The 19482-nt window shown below is 36.8% G+C and overlaps 1 protein-coding gene across 3 annotated transcripts in view; it reads right to left on the reverse strand.

The window, feature by feature from the left end:
- Positions 1 to 578: 578 nt before the first annotated feature.
- DZIP1 (DAZ interacting zinc finger protein 1) overlaps positions 579 to 19482 on the reverse strand; it is a 96117-nt gene continuing 77213 nt past the window's right edge. For 2 of the 3 annotated variants that reach the window (XM_043998681.1, XM_043998678.1), the window contains 8 exons: positions 15476 to 15618; positions 13252 to 13450; positions 12836 to 12965; positions 12378 to 12431; positions 9904 to 10097; positions 6437 to 6570; positions 2638 to 2812; positions 579 to 1159 (listed from right to left, as the gene is read on the reverse strand). In XM_043998681.1, coding sequence (XP_043854616.1) covers positions 1080 to 1159; positions 2638 to 2812; positions 6437 to 6570; positions 9904 to 10097; positions 12378 to 12431; positions 12836 to 12965; positions 13252 to 13450; positions 15476 to 15618 — 1109 coding nt within the window. In that variant the 3' untranslated portion in view covers positions 579 to 1079. The remainder of the gene's footprint in view (positions 1160 to 2637; positions 2813 to 6436; positions 6571 to 9903; positions 10098 to 12377; positions 12432 to 12835; positions 12966 to 13251; positions 13451 to 15475; positions 15619 to 19482) is intronic. The other variant, XM_043998680.1, reaches the window with a different exon arrangement.

Genomic DNA, 19482 nt, shown 5'->3' on the forward strand with positions numbered 1-19482 from the left:
ACTTGAGAGGTTTACAATTAAAAAGAAAATAAAATCAAAACCTCAACATAGCCATTTAGTGGAAATGTCTCTTTGTTTCAAAGTACAGAAAGTATCTTTAAAAATGCTTTTTTTGAGTGTATAAAAAATGCAAAAACAATTTATATGAATTTCCTGGCCTCTGACAAGTGTCATATTGGCAAGAATACAACTTAATTTGTTGAAGTTAGGTATTTTATAATACAGACTTGCTATTAAAATAAAAATATAAAAAGTAAAAAGTAAATAACCACAAATATACAAATGAATTTAGTAATGACTCTGTCTTTTCTAACATTATTAGGCAACTTAATTAGCCATTTAAAAAGTTATATTTTACTCACAATATATCCAAGGTAGGTACTATGATGCAGAAACAGTATTTCAGTATATGTTAAAATGAATGTACTCATTGTAAACATGCTTAAAGTGTCTCAATGCTGCATACACTGATGGTTCTGGTTACAATTCTTCAGCTGAAAGTAACTCAGGCCTATGAACATATATACATGTATATCTATATTTTGGTAATTTCAGAATTAACTGTATATTAAAATAAACAGTCATATTTTAATTATGCATTACTTCTGCTATTTTGTTTAAAAGATTAATACAAACAGAATTGTAAAATTTAACACAATCAGACACAAATTATGTAAGAATTTAAATTACAATATGAAAATGTCATTACTTTCAACAACAAAACCCTGTGAGGGTAAAATGTGTTTAAAAACTGGCTTTGAAAAATTATTTGAAAAAAATATGCTAATATTCGAGTACCATTCTGAAGAACAAAAATGTTTTATGCATTAATTGACAAGTTTTTTTTTTTAAGCAGCAAATATCTTTTTTTAAACACTCTTATGCTTCAAAATACTGTTGGCTTAATGAGTTGGTTTTTCAATAAATACTTAAATGCCATTAAATATACCTTTGTTCTCTGAATAAGCTTCCTTGTTACTGTGAGAAATACGAGATAAGGCATGAGAGTTAAAACCATGTGGGCAGATTACTGAAATCGGTATTGGCACCAGGGAGTCACATCTGACAAGGTTTGGTAGTTATAGATCAGAAGAGTCACTCCAGTCAGTTACAGTTACTAAGCTGCTTTTTAATGTACTTGTATCAACTTCTTGAAGGCCTGTTGATAAAAAGATCAAAGATAAAGAAGATAATTCAATAAACACTAGTAAAAAGCCACAGTTTTCTATTCTGACTCCAGAAAAAATGAAGTGAAAATTATTTCAGCGGCTGAATTTACGCTGAACCCAAGGATATTTATTTTGGAGTGTTTTTTTTTTTTAAACTACCTGCAAAGGTTTCAAATGACCCGAATTTTGAAATGGAATTGCATCTTATACATATACATATTCCCTCTGTCAAAAGAGATGGCAAGAAGATAATGCAGGCAGATACTTCTACGTTCCTACTCCAGGATTCCATAATTGTGAATGGTTAAGAATAAGTATCAGGGCTGACAAATAAATTACTGTTTGAGAGGGGATTTTTCTAAGTTATCATATTTCATCTTAGAGTAATTCTCCACATTATGGGAATTGGAGCAATGGAGGTGGGCAGGAAACACTGCAGGGATGAATAACATGCTTCCACTTAACTTTTTCAGCTAAGGGGAAAATTCTAAGAAGAAAACAAAAATTATTTTCAACAGCAGCCAAATTGGCTAGCCTACAGATGAAAATATAACATGATAAAAATCATCATTGTCATCAATAAGCATTTCAAGTGTTCCAATAAATATGCAAAATATTCTCAAATCTATAGTCAAATGATAGCTAATGCACATTAAAATATTAGAAAAATAAAACTAGATTTGCAAAATCCAGGCTATAGGTTAAATGTAAGGGGAAAGGGATGCTTTAGAGACCATCAGGAAAGAAAAAGCAGCTGTCTAACCAAGACTGCTCTTCCCTAAACCTGTTTAATAGATTCAGGTAGTAGTCTCAGGGATTTTTGGTCATTAAAAGTTGAGAGATTAGCCTGAGAGCCCTGCAAAAGTCAGGGTGGAGGGAGAACTGGCCTTGTGGTTTGATAAATACAATCTGTACAATGAAAGAAGGCAAGCATCAATGAGTTCAATGCAAAGAAGACTCCAACGACTTTACATAGTAGAGTGAAGGAGTTAGTGTCAGGAAAAGATCAGACCTCCTGAGTCCCTAAAACGCCTTGATCCCTGGTCCAGGACAGCTTACACAAGAGGAAAAGGCAGTGACATTGCTTTGAGTGCTCCTCCCTCAATCCACAAAGGTAAATGCCAGCATCTATATGAAGGAAGCCTATATAGAAGTAGACTATGTCTCATAACATATCTGAATCTTGTATTTTTCTGAACTCCTAGTTCTTTTGCAAAGAGTAGCGTAACATTAAAATTAAAAAGGAGAGTATACATCAAAATTTAAATCCATTTGACAAGGGATAACTGATATCTTGACTATATTCAACATTCAGTTTAAAAAATTGAGAAAGTTATCACTTCTAATTTTCTAGTGTATTTTCTTAATTGATTTATGGATTCTGATTTTAATGATCTGAATAATCTTTGTTTTTAAGACATAATCAGAATTTTTATCATATTTAAACAACATTATTGATACAGCTGACCTTCTGCTTTGGGCACTTTGGGTGTATATGCACCCCAGGCACTTGTAACATGAGTGGTATTGGATTCAATCTTTATAAGTGCAGTCCCACTTGGTTTTTTTCCAATATTTTTTTTCAAAGATTTTTCCTCCTCCAAGGATGATACATCCCAGTCATCATCATCAACATCTGCACACTAAAATAAACAGAAAAGATTGTTTTATTTTGAAGGAACAGTGTCATTTTAGGAGAGCTTTACCAATAATATAATGACAGCATTCTGATTCCATTTCCATTCTCTACCTACCATTACTTCAGGAAGTTTCCATTGAGTCCACGACTTCAGTCAAACCAATTTTAATATGTGTCCAATTTTATACATGTCCAAAGAAAACTAAATTCCTACCAACTTGTAGGCAGGTGAGTCCAATTAGAATGGCATCTGCTCAGGAAGCCAAAAAAACCCCCCACCGAGTCTTTTAAAAGTGGAGCTATTGGCTCAACTGGACAAATGAATGAAAACTAATTAGATGGATATCAGTAAGAATCAATCAAGTGTTTACTATGTACTAGAAAACTGTGCTAAGCACAGGGGATACAGAGAAAAAGAAAACCATTCCCTATCCTCATAGAAGTTACACAGCCGAATGCAGGGGGATGAGGAATATTTAAGATAAATACAGAGTAGATGAGAGGTAGCCTCAGAAGGGATGACACTAGCAACTGAGGCAGGAGGGGCAGGGGTGGAGAAGAGGACCAGAAAAAGACCCCCTGGAGGAGGTGGCACTTGGGCTCACTATAGTTGAAGGAAGCCAAAGATTTATTTTAAGAGTTGGAAGTTGGGAGAGGACTCCAGGCAGAGGGAATCAGCAAAGGCACACAGAGTGTCTTTTGGAGGAACAATGAGAAGACCGAAATGGGCAGACTGTAGTGCGTGAAGGAGAGTAGAAGGTAAAAAGATTAGGAAAGAAGGAAGGGGTTAAGTTTGTGAAGAGGTTTAAATGTCAAACGAGGGACTTTATATTTGAGTCTGGCGGCAATAGGGAGCCACTGAAGTTTACTGAGCAGGGGGTGACAGGCAGATCTACACTTTAGGAAAATTGTTTTGGCAGCTAAATAGAAGATAGATTGGAGCAGGGAGAGACTTGTGACAGGGAGACCAGCTGGAGGTCTACTGCAATAGTCCTGGTGAGAGATGATGAGGCCCCAAATTATGGAGGTAGCAGTGTGAATTCTGAAAAGGAGATCCATGGGAGAGATGTTGGGAGAGAAAAAAATGACACCACTTGGCACTTGTAGCACCTAAGTGGAAACTTGGATATGTGGCATGAGTAAGATAGGGTAGCAGAGAAGGATACTGAGATCCTGAATCTGGGTGAAAGACATTCAAAATGGCACCTTTTTAAGGCTACACACGGGAAGGGGTGGGGGTGGGGGTGGGGGGCAGAGACCGTTTGGGGTCTGAGAAAATTATTTTGGAGGAGAGGGCATAATAGACACATGTATTGTATATTCTCTGCTACTGAGGACTACTGTTAACTAATAATGTATTAATAAAAACATATGTGTATGTATGTGTGTATGTATATATATACATATATAAATATATAAACAGAAGGATGTGAAATTGAAGGCAATCATTCAGATGATGGGCTTTGGCACTCCATAGTCACTTAAAACCAGAAAATTAATCATTAAAGAATTCTATAGTAATGAGATAAGAAAAGGAAAAAAATCTGTTCCTGGGAAGATGAACCTAAAAGAAACATTGGATTTTAACTCTCTGACTAAATGAGAAAATGAAATACCATTTAACTTTGTTAAATAAAGTGTTTCACTTTTATATGGAAAGCAGAGTGCTGAATGATAAAATTCACTTATAATTTTTTGGTTAACAGTTTTAAATACTTAATTTTATGGTTAACAGTTTTAAATACTGAAAGGATCTGCGATTCTGTTGGCTGTGAGCATGGGTACCCTCTCTACAGGTGCAGACTATCTTGCTCCCAGCAATTCAGTAAAAAACCTGAGTTACTATCACCAAAATATTCTTCACTTTCTAATCCAGTGGTGTCAAAGTCAACTAGATAGAGGGGGAAGGGACAGAATCCCTGTCGGCCATATACTGAATAAGAAAACCACATATGAATATTATCTATGTTCTCTTGTATATTTCTTTTGTTGAATACTTCCTAATTATTTTCTTTTCTTGTTTGTTTTTTTTCGGGCAATGAGGGTTAAATGACTTGCCCAGGTTCACACAGCTAGTAAGTGTCTGAGACTGGATCTGAACTCAGGTCCTCCTGAATCCAGGGCCAGTGCTTTATCCACTGCACCACCTAGCTGCCCCCTCCCAATTATATTCTAATCTGGCACAGGCTGCACTCCTTGCAGGCAGCAATATGGCCACGTGATTGACACCTCTGCTATAGTCTACCTGGTGATGAGCCTCTCTGAATCTTGCTAAATCGGTCCTCTAGTCACAGGCACACAGTTTCTCGTCAAGTCCACATTCAAAGCTTTTCCAGTTTTACGGACTCTGCCAGACTTTGCATTCCACTGGCAAAACTTGTGAGAACCTAGGTCACTTCCAAATCAGAAGACTTGGGTTTAAATCATGCCCGTTAGACTATAAACTCGTTGAGGGCAGGGACTGTCCTTTTGACTCTTTTTGTATCCCCAGGGTTTAGTTTTGTACCTGACACATAGTAAGTGAATAATAAATGTTTAATCATTGATTAACTGACTGCCTCAGACACTTACTCACTCTGTGACCTTGGACAAATTTCAGGTTTAGTTTTCTCACTCATCTTAACCAATTCTAGTTTTAGTTTCCTCATCTATAAAATGAGGATAATAAGAACACCTAGCTCCCAGAGCTTCTGAGAGGATCAATGAGAGAGAATATGTAAAGCACTTTGCAAAACTATAGGAATGCTATAGGAATGCCAATTATTAAGATAAGACATTGGAGTAGCACTTCAGTGGAGGAAAGGTGGCATGAAAATAAAAGTTAATGAAATGAAAATTAGTGAACAAAACAGTGATAATGACTAAATCTTATTCAATTCTTGGAGCATATGGGATGCAGATTAGTTATGTCCACAAGAGTACAACATATTCACACTTTATCACCAGAAATAAAAAACAACATAAAACGACAACCCCCAAGTGAACACCTGGATTTTTAAGTCTGCCTTTCTGCCTAATATAGTTAAAGGATCTCAGGACTACAGCCTTAAATCAGATTCGTTCCATTGGGCCTCTTGAAGCTGTTAAGGGGTAAAATTCTAGCTAGTCTGTCTAAAATATCTAATGAGTGGTCGCCAATAAATTATAAGCTTTAGCAAGAGTTAGACCTTTAAGCGTTTATTAAGGAAAACAAGAATTTGATAAAGAGAGAGAGAAAGGCCTAGATTCCTATCTATTAAAGGGAGAGCACATTTCTAGCTCCGCTCTCCACCAGAGTCCAAAGGAAAGAGACCGAGACTGAGCACCAGTCTCTTCCTTCCTCCTCCCACTAGTCCGCGTCACTTCCTGACTCCTGGTCTTGCCCTCAAAGACCTTCCCTTCATGGGCAGAACTCTTCTACAGTAAGTATCCAGCAGGTGGCGTTATTCCAATCGTTACAAAGCCATTCTCCACCGGGGGGACCCCTCCCTGCCCCCAGTACAAAACAATGGCTGAACAGTGAGAATCAGGATTCTGTTAAGGCTAATAGCCTCATGTGGGCAGATTTCCAACTCCAATTTTTATGGTCTGGAAGAAATAAAAACTGTTAAAGAAAGGAAAGTTTATGTAAAAAAGGGGGGGACTCCACCTTTAATTCTTCTTGTAATTCTTCTTTTTTGACAAATGCCTCAGCAACATTAATTCCACCAACTGGTTTATTCACATTTCTGTGATTTGAGACTGTCTTTTCAACTTTTTCCGTTAGCAGCTTAATGCAGGTGCCTGTATGACCAATAAAAGTTAGTCAGCTGGAGTCTTTAAACAAGTTGGATCATCTTTGCTTTAAAAAAACACACAACAATCTTATGGCCAATGTGTTTTGAGAGAGCCTGTACTACATAGTTTTTACCAAAATTAAATGTTTAGCATATTTTTGATAAAAAGAAACAAACACAAAACATTTATGATATCTCCTACTAAGTATACTTCTTCCAATTAAGAGCTCTATTTTTTAAAAAAATGGTTTTCAAAATGAAATCTGGCCTGTAATTTTTAAATAAAAAATTTAATTTAAATTAAAAGAATATCGAATTGAATTAAACAAAGTCTTAGTGCAGCATTAAGCTTTTTAAACTTGAAGACTTGGACTTTGGGAACATCTAGTATTTATAGTAAGGTAAAATATGTAAATCTAAGCTCATTCTATCTCTACAACCTTACCAAATCCCTCATTTTTAGCAGATGGCCTCATCTCCTACTTTACTGAGAAGATAAAGGCCCAATGACATCAACTTCCCTAACTTTGATCCTCTCTATCTTAACGTTTTTCTGCATGTTCATCTATCTTTTCCTCTCTGAGGAAGAGGTATCCTTCCTTCTTTCCAAGGCTAATCACTCAATATGAACTTTTGAATCTCGCTTCTCCCACCTACTCTAGGCCCTGGTTCCATCAGTTTCCTTCTGTCTTGCATCTTCTATAGCTCACTCTTCCACTGCCTATAAAATACATGTCTATTCTATCTTGAAATCCCTTTCCTATACTGTACTATACCCCCAAGCTAATGTCCAATTAAACTCTTTTTTCTTTGCCAAACTTTTCAAAAGCATCCTTTATTCCTTTTCTTTTCAATCTTTTCATCACCTATTCCACTCTGTCCTCTGCAATCTGACTTCCACCCCTACCCATCTACCAAAATTATGTTGTTGTTTTTTTGTTTGTTTAGTGAGGCAATTGGGGTTAAGTGACTTGCCCAGGGTCACACAGCTAGTAAGTGTTAAGTGTCTGAGGCTGGATTTGAACTCAGGTACTCCTGACTCCAGGGTCGGTACTCTATTCACTGCGCCACCTAGCTGCCCCTAAAATTATGTTCTTAAAGGCTATCAATATTCTTTCTAATGGAAATATCCAATGCTTTTAGCCTATTTGACCTTTCTCTAGTAGCTGACATTACTGCCTCCCTGAAACTCTCCTTTAAGTTTCTAAAAGATTGCACTATTTTCTTTCTTTTTTTCTCTTTTGCCACTTTTCAGGGGTCTCCTTTACTAATTCCTTCTCTTACTTCTGCTCCCTAAATTTAGGCATTCCTTAAGGTTCTTCCTTGGACTCTTCACTTTTCTCCCCTCCATATTTCTTCCTTTGATTATCTCATCCACTTTTGTGATTTCAACCATTACTTCCCTATGAATTATTCCTAATACACTATAAGCTACAGAATTAGGAGTGCAGTACTATAGGTACTCCTCCCTCACACATACCTTACACTTAAACTGAACTACAAGCCACTCCTGAAGATGACTTGCATTTTTCCTATGCCATCCCTGCACTAACTTGACATTCCCTCAGCACATATCTATTAAGTACCTATTGGATGCAAAGCACTATTCTACATGCCCTTCCCATCACGTAGCTTATGGTCTTGATGATTTTTTCTCTGATTGGCATGCTTTCCTGGCCTCTCCTAACTTATCAGTCTCTTACCCAATCCCACCATTACAAGAAATCTTTTTTGACTTCCCCTTTGTACTGAATCTCTTACCCTGCCAGAAATGTTCCTTCCTATAAAACTGTTTCTATACCTTTCTCACAGCACATCTAACATTCTTATAGCACTTAACATTGTGTATGTGTGTGTGCACAAACACATATTAGAAATAGCTCTTTTTTGCTTTTCTATTTTATTTTTGCATTTTTCTGTGTATATGCACATATAGTATATGTGTATCTCCTCTATTTGACTAGAAGTTCCTTGAGGGTGGGGACTGTCCTATTCACCTTACAACACTTCAAGTCCCTATTTTAGTTCCTTTTACAAAGCAAGAGGTTAATGTATATCGGTTGAACAAATAATGAATAGATGTTCAATCAGCAGTTTGACTTTTTAGAGTCCCTTGTTGCGTACTACAACCTTTCACTATTTTCCCACTGAGGTGCTACCCTCATAGTTCTATATACTACTCCTTAATATACCTGGAATGAATGCCCATAAACGTGCTACAAATCATCCATTCCCTAGTCTGCTACCCACATGACTACCTTCTGGGCCAGAGGATAGGAAAATAACATACCCCAAACTAGAGGTACCTCATCCAGACAAACCAGTTTTCCCTTGACTTGCTGATCCTTTCAGTTAGGGTCTTAGATTAGACATCAAAGGGCAGGATACCCACAGAAGAGCTCTAGAAGGCCCTGGACACTGATCCAGACTCAGAACAGCATGGGGTATTAGAAAGGGCATAGGCTTTGGAATTAGAAAAATCTGGATTTGAATCCCAACTATGTCACTTACTATGTTTGGAATAAGTCACTTTACCAGTCTCACTTTTGTTTTCCTCTTCTATAAAAGGGGATATTGGAACTATATGGCCTTATTCCTAGCCCTAAATCTATGATCCTCTTCAAATCTGCTGGAATAGTCACACTCCAAAGCAATCCTCTGAAGCCCTTTCATTACTGACTGGCATACCCAGGATCATCTGAAAGGGTTTTGGAGCCACTCAGAAGGTTAGGGATATGAATGAGAGCTGCTCTAAAGTCAGGCAACTCTCTGACAGGGATCATTACCATAGCTTTTGACCATCTGTCAAATTTGCAAGTTCAATGGGGTACAGAAATTAGTCCTGTTTTTAAAAATTCTAACCTGCCATAGATTATTTTTATTTTATTTTATGTTTTTTAGTGAGGCAATTGGGGTTAAGTAACTTGCCCAGGGTCACACAGCTAGTAAGTGTTAAGTGTCCAAGGCTGGATTTGATCTCAGGTACTCCTGACTCCAAGGCCGGTGCTCTATGCCATCTAGCTGCCCCCTGCCATAGATTATTAAAGATTCTATTGAGGTGTTTCATCATAGTATTCACTAAGAAGTGGATTAAAGTTAATACCTGTTAGAAACAGCTTTTTTCCTTTTTTTTTCTTTTTTCATTTTAGAAAACTTTTTGCCTCTGTCAAACTACCAAAATGATATCCCACTTCTCCTTTAATGTAAATGCTTATAAAACATAGGCTCAAGAATCTTAGTTAATATTGGCTGGAATCAAGTTGAAAAAATTCTTATCATTAATATTTAACAAACCATTTGTCTCCATAATTTTTAAGTAAAAAAAAAAAGCCTAGAAAACCTTCTACGGGCTTTGATGGGATTTCATTATCTTCGATTTCACTTCCTTCAGTCCAATCAGTGTCACTTTTGGCAGTATCATTTCCAGAAGTATGGGGGCTATTTGAAGACTGCTTGTGAAGTAATTCTGGTGACACAAAGGACTGCACGATGCCATCCTCATCTAATTCATCCTCAGAACTGAAGGGAGGAGTCCTAAATATTGCAAATAAATAGGAACAGATCCATAAATTTATTAAGCTGCAATATGCCTATTTAAATTATTACCTTCTCAACTGATTCAGATTCAAGACAGTAAATGTTCTGGCTGTTTAGATAGAGAGGCTATAAGAAAGTGGTGTGATTCAAGATACACAAAAGAGACAAGAAGCTTAGAGAACAAGTTTCTCCCCTCCCAAGAACTCTAATTTATTTTATTTTCAGTTCTAAATTCTCTCCCTCCCTTCTCCCTTCCTCCACTGACATAGCAAGAAAGCAAGAAAAACACAACCCCTTACAAATATGTGTAGCCATGCAAAACAAATTCCCACATTAGCCAAAACCACAAAAAAAGGAAGAAAAAGAAAGAAGAAAATACACTTTAATTTGCACTCTGAAGCTATTAGTTCTCTATGTGAAGGTGTTTAGCATGTTTTTATCATGCACTCTGGAACTGTTTTGGGTCACTGCGTTGATAAGAGTTACTAAGTCTTTTACAGTTGATTATCTTTCTGATACTGCTATTATTATACAAATTTTTCTGGTTATGCTCATTTCAGTTTATCTACCATGACCCCAAGTTGTTTCACCTCACTGTTTGTGTCCTCAATTCTACAGAGAAGAGAATTGGCATGTTTATCTAATCACTTATATGTTATGAACAAATCTGAAATCTTCTCTTCCTCCTCTAGTTCATTCTCCACTAAGGTATCAACATGATCCTCCTAAATAAGCATAATTCACCTAACTACCATTCAATAAACTCTGGTAGCTCCCTTTTACCTCCAGGATCAAACTTAAAATCAAAACCATTCATACTCTCGATCCTCCTTGCATACTCTATAATCCAGTGATACTTGAATCTTGCTCTTCCTACGATCATGATGCTCCATCTCTGGTTTCTGAGCATTTTCACTGGCTGACCCCATTCCTGAAACTCTCTCTCTTCCTCATCTTCACCTCCTCATTTCCTTCAAGTCTCAGATAGAGTCTCACCTTTGACAGGAAGCTTTTCCCTGTTCTCCTTAATCTCTGTATCTTTTCCTTTAAGATTATCTCCAATTCATCCTGCATATGTCTTATGGGTACATAATTGTTTGCTTGTGATCTCCTCCTCATTAGATTCTGAACTCCTTGAAAGCATGGAGTGTTTCTTTCATCTTTTGTGAACTAGTGCTTACTTAGCACACTTCCTGGCACATATTAGGTGGTTAATAAATTCTTGTTGACCTAACTTGGTTTCTAGGTACTGCACTTTTGAAGGAACACTAACAAAATAGAATGTTTCTAGGGAATAGACACAAGGGTTGTGAAGTGATTCAAAATAACTGCTTATTAGGATTCGTTGAAAAGAATAGGAATGCTTAGCCTGGAAAAAAGAAACTTAGGAGGAAATGACTGAGAATAGCCAAACGTTTGAAGAGTTATTCTAGAGGCAAAAGATTGGGATTATTCTGCTTGGTCACAGAGGACAAAAAAAAAAAATCCCCAATGGGTTCACATTACAGAGAGCCAGATTTTTGGCTCAAGATAAAAAAGAACTTCCTAACAATTAGCGATGTTTAAAATGGGACAGACTCAGCTTCATGAGACCCTGAGCTCCCATTCACCAAAAGCACTCAGGCAGAAGTTAAATGTGCACACATTGGGGATATTTGTAGGGCTGATTTCTGGCTCCAGGGAAGGCTTGGACAATATGACATCAAATGTCACTTGAAAAATGTTCAAGAAAGCCTGAAAAATCTAAGCATTTTTCCTCTGATTCCCAATTTGCATATGATTGTTGCTTTTTTGATCTATACACAATTAGGACAAAATTCTAGCTCAGATTACTGTATCCTTTTAAAAAGTATTACTATTATATAAAGTACTTTGATTATCAGCACATCAAAAATAAAGCACAAATCATGCTAAAATCATTCTGATAAAGTGAATTGATTTAATTTTTCATACATTAAGAGTTCAACTAAGAGAGACCAAAGTTACATCATTGTCACAAGTGGCCAAAAGACTAAAATTTTATGTAAATGAAACTTGCACTATAATAGTCCCCGAGTTTGGCTTTTAAGCTATTAGGAACACCAATAAAAACTATATATGAGTTATAACATATTAATACAAAAGAAGAATACTTTAAAATGTTGACACATGACACCTATGAACTTAATTATCCATAACAGAGTATTGACTTATCACAAAAGGGCAGCTGAATAAAAAGGTTCAGAAAAGCACTAATAGTCTATCTTTTAAAAAAAGAGCAAAAAAAACCCAACTTACGAAATACTTGAAGACTTTTTAAGAAAATGTTCTTCTATAGTATTTTTCCTGGTTCTAAAAGAAATAATATAAATTATTCCTGAACTATTCATCAGTGAACAATACATTTTTTCCTTGTTTGGAGGGGCGGGGCTGGGCAATGAGGGTTAAGTGACTTTCCCAAGGTCACACAGCTAGTAAATGTCAAGTGTCTGAGGTCATATTTGAACCCAGGTCTTCCTGAATCCAGGGCTGGTGCTTTATCCACTCTGCCACCTAGCTGCCCTCTGAACAATACATTTTAACATTTTTTTTGTGGCATTAGGGATTTAGTTTTCTTACAATTATATGCAACAATAGAGAATGTCAATGAAAACCTCTTGTCATTAACTGAAAACTATCGTTAGCAGCAAATAAAATAATCAGTTAAACTAAACGTTAATAACATTAAGGTTTTTGTGAGAGATAAAAATACATACGTTGGCATATATATCCGCTCAGCAGGAACAGATCTTTGCTTGATCAGATGCTTAGTTTTTGAAGATGACTTTGTCATTCTAGGTATCTCTCCAGATGACGAAATGTCCAACTGAGTCAGGCTAGGCTTATCTGGAATTGAAATAGCAATATTGTTAAAATAGCAATTTCTTTATAGGGTCTGACCACAAATTGTTTGGTTTTTTTTAAGATTACATGGGTAAAATATAGTTTGCATACCTGCTAAAGCCATCCAGGGCTCTCATTTTGAATCACTGGGTATTTTGTTTGGAAGGGAGATATAGGAAAAAACTACAACCCCCAGACTCAAGGATGCTATGTTTAATAGTTATGTCTTTTTAATTAGGTATCATAAATACTAACACATTAAATGTATATTAAATATAAATTCTCCCACCTGAAAGCATCAAGGAAGAGTTGGCAAGAAGCCTGTTTGAATTCACTGAGGTTCTCTCCTCAATCTTGCAGCTGACTTGATATTCCAGAAAGTCTCTAATTTCCTGCATGTTAGGCACTTGCTTTCCTCTCTCTTGCCTTGCTATTTCGATAGAACTTAATACTCGATTCAAGTGCTCGGTGGGAATACCACGTACACCCTAAAGGACGAGATGTCACGGGATTTGATTATGTGAACTTTCCACAATATCTTGATTATTGTATATGCATTCCCATAAGGAATTGAGAGAGGTACTAGACCTGTGATTTCACTAGAGATTGGGAATTCTCAAATGAGGAAATTGTAAAAATAGTGATAAAATATTTGCCTAATGAAGGTCTTAACCTGGGGTCCATGAACTTGATTTTAAAATGTTTTAACAACTATATTTCAATAGAATTGGTTTCCTTTGAATTTTATTTTGTGCATTTAAAAACATTATTCTAAGGGGGGGTCCACAGACTTCTCTAGACTGCCAAAGGAATTCACAATACAAAAATTATTTAATGTGAATAAGACACTGAAATATACATATAAAGCATTAGGAGTATTTTTATTTTTAATTTTATATTTATTTATTTATTTTAGTGAGGCAATTGGGGTTAAGTGACTTGCTCAGGGTCACACAGCTAGTAAGTGTTAAGTGTCTGAGGCTGGATTTGAACTCAGGTACTCCTGACTCCAGGGCCAGTGCTCTATCCACTGCGCCATCTAGCTGCCCCAGGAGTATTTTATATTAAGGATTTTACAGTGTAACTCTATAATCATACAGGACAAACAAATAATTAATATAAGGAAGGAAAAAGTGATAAAGATACTAAGTTTTGGAACAGCTTATTGGAGGAGGATCCCTGGGGACCATTGTATCAAAGGAAGATATCCAGAAAGGTCCTTTCTGAACTCAGATCCCACTATCCTATACGAGATGGTACATGAGCAGAGACTGGAAGGATGCTAGATAAATGTAGAGGAAGGATATTTCAGGCAGGGGCAAAAGCACAAGTCAAGCTGAGGAGGTAGCAGTGAATAAAACATGTTTTCAGTAGGCTAGAGCGTGGCTAGAGTGGACTGTTAAAGGTTTGTGAGCAAGTGATTGACAATGTAAAAATGGCGGTCCTGAAAAATAAATCTTTCACGAGGTGGGGTGTCAAGGAGATAAGCCTGGGATCAGGAAGGCCATTTTGGAAGTTATTACAATAGTCTAAATATAAAATGGTAAGAACCTATACAGGAGCAGGGTGGGGGGACAGAGTGCAGTGTCACTGTCAGTGAAAAAAGATCACAGATGAATTATATATGTTCCAATATGTACTATTTAAGTGGGCATGGTTTTGAAGAATGCATGCATTTTTTCCTATCTCTGGATCACAGTCCAAAAATTCAAGTGATTTCAGAAGAAAGTGTGATGGGGTTATGCTTGTCACAGTGTTGTACATAACAGTGAGGGGCAGTATGGCCTAAGGGATAGTGAACTTGGCTTGGAGCCATGAGGACTTGGGCTCAAGTCACAGCTCTGATGCTGTGTGACCCTGGGAAAGTCACTTAACTCTTAGTGTTCTAGACAACTCTAAAAAAAATTAAGTTGCAGGCAGAATTCTGACCCGCATTGGTAGAGGGGAGTTCCTTCATTGAGGAGTACCAATAAAATCACAGGTTCAGTTCCTATCCGTATGGCCAATAATATAAACATGCAATGAAAAAATGAGCATTTCAACTTCACTTAATCACTTTTAATGGGTGGCATTTCGCTGAAGATTTTAACATTGTTTTTAAGACATTTAGAAATACACACAAAAGAAGGTAACTATACTAAATCGTATCTACACTTGCAAGGAAAACTTTTTTGAGAATGTTATTTCTCTGGATAAATATAGGCCAGAGGAGTTGAATCTGGATGCCTGAAATGTTCCCCACCAGAGTTTTCCAGAAGACTACTATGTTGGAACTTAAAACATCTTGAAAATGTGTGTGGCTTCCACTACTCTGTGGCAGAGTAGAGTAGGGGATGCTAACATTCTTTGCAACAATTAGACCCTGATGATATTGAGATGTCAATTAAATAATTTGTTCCCAAGTACAGATGACTAGAGTATGCTTAATAGAAAGAAGTTTCTTTTGCTTTTTGTTTTTATTTTTTGGGGGTGGGGAAAAGCCAGCAGAAGACCCCAGAAAAATTTTAGCTTACTGCACTAATTCCCAGGGTTTCCAGTTTCTCCACCAAAGTCTGTTCTAAGACTGTTCTTAACTCTTTAGTGAGAGAAGGATTGCTCTTCAAAGCTTTTATCAAGTGCAGTTTGTTATTGGTTAATTTCTTCTCATTCTCCTTTCCTGAAAGAAGAGATAAAATTATATTTCCAAAGTGAAATAATTATTATGCAACTTCTTAATAGGCAAGTTTAAAACAAATAAATTTTTCAAGTGCAAGGAAATACTGATGTTATGTTTTTTCATAAGAAATGCTGTTTATAATTCTCTAAAACTCTGAAAGCTACATGAAATAATCTAAAAAATTGTAACTTGATGAACACAAATATTTCTTAAGAACCACCACATAATTTCTTATTCAAATTATAATGAAATGTACAATGCAATATATATATATATATACATATATATATTCATATGTCAATGCAATAAAAAATGTATTTGAAATTTACTCTTTCCTTATGGAAAATACTACAACTGACTAAACACTGCATACTACAGCAATAAGACCATTGAATTTATGGTCAGAGGATACAAGTTCCATTTCCAGTATTAGCTGTGTGACCTTAGGAAATGCATCTAACCTTTCTGGGCCTCAGTTTCTTCATCTGTAAAATGAGGAAACTCATCATGATGATCTCCAACATTCCTTCCAATTCTAGTTAGCTATTCCCTAGACTACAGTTCTAAACTTATGATTCTATGTCCACTTCATGAGTCATATTATGTTTCTTTTTCTTTTTCTTTTTTTTTTTTAGTGAGGCAATTGGGGTTAAGTGACTTGCCCAAGGTCACACAGCTAGGAAGTGTTAAATGTCTGAGGCCGGATTTGAACTCAGGTACTCCTGACTCCAGGGCCGGTGCTCTATCCACTGTGCCACCTAGCTGCCCCCATATTATGTTTTAAAAGCATAATTCCTTTTAAATAGAAAAAAGCATTTATTTTAAGGCCAAGTATATGTTAAAATACTAAAATAACCCTTCTCCTCCCCACCCAAAAGCAACACAAAAAAAGTTCTGGTACTATTAGTCGACAGTTAAGAAGAAACCCAAAAGACCCCCAGTCCTCCCACCTCATTTTGACTCTCCTATTTGACTTTTTTTTCCTTTATCATTTTTCTACTACCAGCCCTACCTCCCCCCAAAAAACATATTTAAATGGAAAAATCTTTGTAAGATATGCCATGACCTCTCAAGCCAGCTCTTCCACTAACTACTTCTGTGATCTTAGCCAACACTATTTTAAAAACTTTTAGAACAAAACACTGTGCTGAGCTCTAGATATGTAAAAAAAAATTTTTTTAAAGTTTTTCTTCATGAACTTTACAACTTAATAGGAAGGAAAGAATATTTATAAAAATAAAGGCAGTCTGATGTAAAATTTAAAAGGGACAAAAGAGACTGAGTATTCTAGGAAGATCTGAAAAGGGAAAGCTCACTTTTGCAAGAGAGGCCAAGTGAAGGCTTCATGGAGAAAAAGGCACCCACAAGGGAGCCTTGATGGAAGAGAGGGTTTCATAAATGGCTGATAGGATTCTCTTTCACCCACAACTCCTCTATTTACCTAGGCATTCTGGGCACCTTTGAGCAGATGCTTCTTTTCTATGATGATTTCTAAAACGTCCTCAACAACTGCTTGCAATAAAAAACTCGGTCTAAACTAATCACTATCGATTATAATATTAAAAGTTTTCTGTCTTTATTAGTGAAAATTTTTGTTTAAACTCAAGTGAAACAAATAATCTAGATTTTTAAAGAAAAGAAAATCCAGGATGGAAGTGTGCTTAGCTATCTAGATATAAAGCAGACACAACAAAGATGGGGTCCATTATAGGTACTTTCACCAGTTTTCTTTCTGATTACAAGACCTCAATAGCTAGTGAGTTTGACTGCAATCATGGCCATTTTCACTAGCATCAGTTCACTCGACTGCTGGCAGCCAGATCTTTCCAGGGGTTAAAAGTTGCTGGTGGTGCCTAAAATGCCCTAGAATTCATCCAAACAGGGCCCTCTCTGATACATCCAAGACTATTTTAGGCTAATTAACATGGGCATCAAGGAAAAACAGAGCATATCATGTCCTGAAATATTCTCTGGTCCTAGCTTTTGTCCTGCTTTTTGGTCCCCAGAGTGATGGAGATCTGAGAATAGACTCAAGCTAGGCTGGAAATAATTTGACTAGAAATTTCCAAATGGTGTATTCTTAGATAAGCTTCCTCACAATGGAACTGCTCACTTGCCTACTGCTAATATTAAAGCATAGAACAAGGGGGCCTTGAAAATGACAAGTGTTTTGGCCTCATCAAACATTTTCCCCCCCTTTACCAAGTTTAATTTAAATCTTGTTGGGTTGTTTTGCTTTGTCTTCTGCACATGGTTTGTTTACACTAAGAAAATTATAGCAAGTTAAAAGACCTCCCAAAAATGATGAAGAAGATGGCATAAATTAACAACATGAAGGGTAGCTGATCAAAATATATACATACATATATATTTTTCCACTAGTTTATTTTCCAATAAACACACACGGTCTCACCACACACACACACACACACACACACACACACACACACACACACAGAGTTACTCTAGCAGTATTGGAAGAAAAACTATAGCTGAAAGATTTTTCTTGATACTACGTGGCACATCACTAAAGCAAAGTATTTTTAAAAAAACAGCTTGCTAAGAACCAGTGATCCTTTAATTGCTTACATCAAACAAATGACCAAACTTCAGGAGTATAGAGACCTTCAAGGTGAATCACACCCATGAATCACAGCTTATGTTAAAATAAGACTTGTTTTTATTACCAGACCATTCATTGATATCTTTGTTCTAATGAAAGACTCCCTCTACTAATGTACCTGCTCTACAAATTTATTACCTTAAAGGATTTACTAAAACATAAAATTTGTCAAGACACATACTTATTTAGTGATAGGTTTAACCATAATTGTAACAGACAGGGGCTTAAGGATCATTTAGTTCCACTCTCCTTTTACAAGTAACTTGAACCTTGGGAGACTTCTCTAAGGTCACATAGCTAGGTAATGATAGGGGGGAAAAACGAATTGTTTATACCTTTGCAGAATGCTCTTTCTACTATTCTACTGAAAAATAAAAATCAGAAGAATTGGGCTCTCTAGCTCTAGTTCTGCCATTATATACTCATTGTGTGACAGTGGGGAAATTCCTTAACCTCTTTGAATGTCAGCTTGTAACATGGGGAAGTTGGACCAGGTGTTCCATCCAACCCTGAAATCTTGTGATTTGGTGAAGTGGGAAGATACCTTCGGACCCTACAAAGGGTATTGATCTTCCTAAAGCATAGGTCTCTCCATATCACCCTCCCCAGGGGCTCCTCATTACTCCCAGGATCAAACATAAAAACTTCTGCTTGCTTAAAGCCTTTCTTAACTGGGCCCCTTCCTACCTTTTCAAGTCTTCTTACACCTTACTCTCTGTCCCATCCTCTGGGATCCAGTGACACTGACCTCCTAGTTGTTCATTGCACCAAACACTTAATCTCCCAACTGAGCATTGTCACTGGCTGTCCTTCATGCATGAGCTCTCTCCTTCCTCAATGTCATTTCTCAGTTTCCCTGGCTACCTTTAAGTCCCCACTAAAATCCCAACTACGACAAGCCTTTTCCAGTTGCCCTTAATGTTACTGTCTTGTAACGACTGGAATGATGCCACCTGCTGGAGACTTACTGTAGAAGAGTTCTGCCCATGAAGCGAAGGTCTTTGAGGGCAAGACCAGGAGTCTTTTCTTTGGAAAAGGAAGTGCCGCGAGCTAGTGGGAGGAGGAAGGAAGAGACTGGGGCTGTTTCCTGAGGACGCTGGTGGAGAGGGGAGCTAGAAATGTGCTCTCCCTTTAATAGATAGGAATCTAGGCCTTTTTCTCTCTCTTTACCAAACTCTTATTCTCCTTAATAAATGCTTAAAAGTCTAACTCTTGCTAAAGCTTATAATTTATTGGCGACC

This window comes from Dromiciops gliroides, chromosome 3 (genome assembly GCF_019393635.1).
Source record: "Dromiciops gliroides isolate mDroGli1 chromosome 3, mDroGli1.pri, whole genome shotgun sequence".
Taxonomy (NCBI): domain Eukaryota; kingdom Metazoa; phylum Chordata; class Mammalia; order Microbiotheria; family Microbiotheriidae; genus Dromiciops; species Dromiciops gliroides.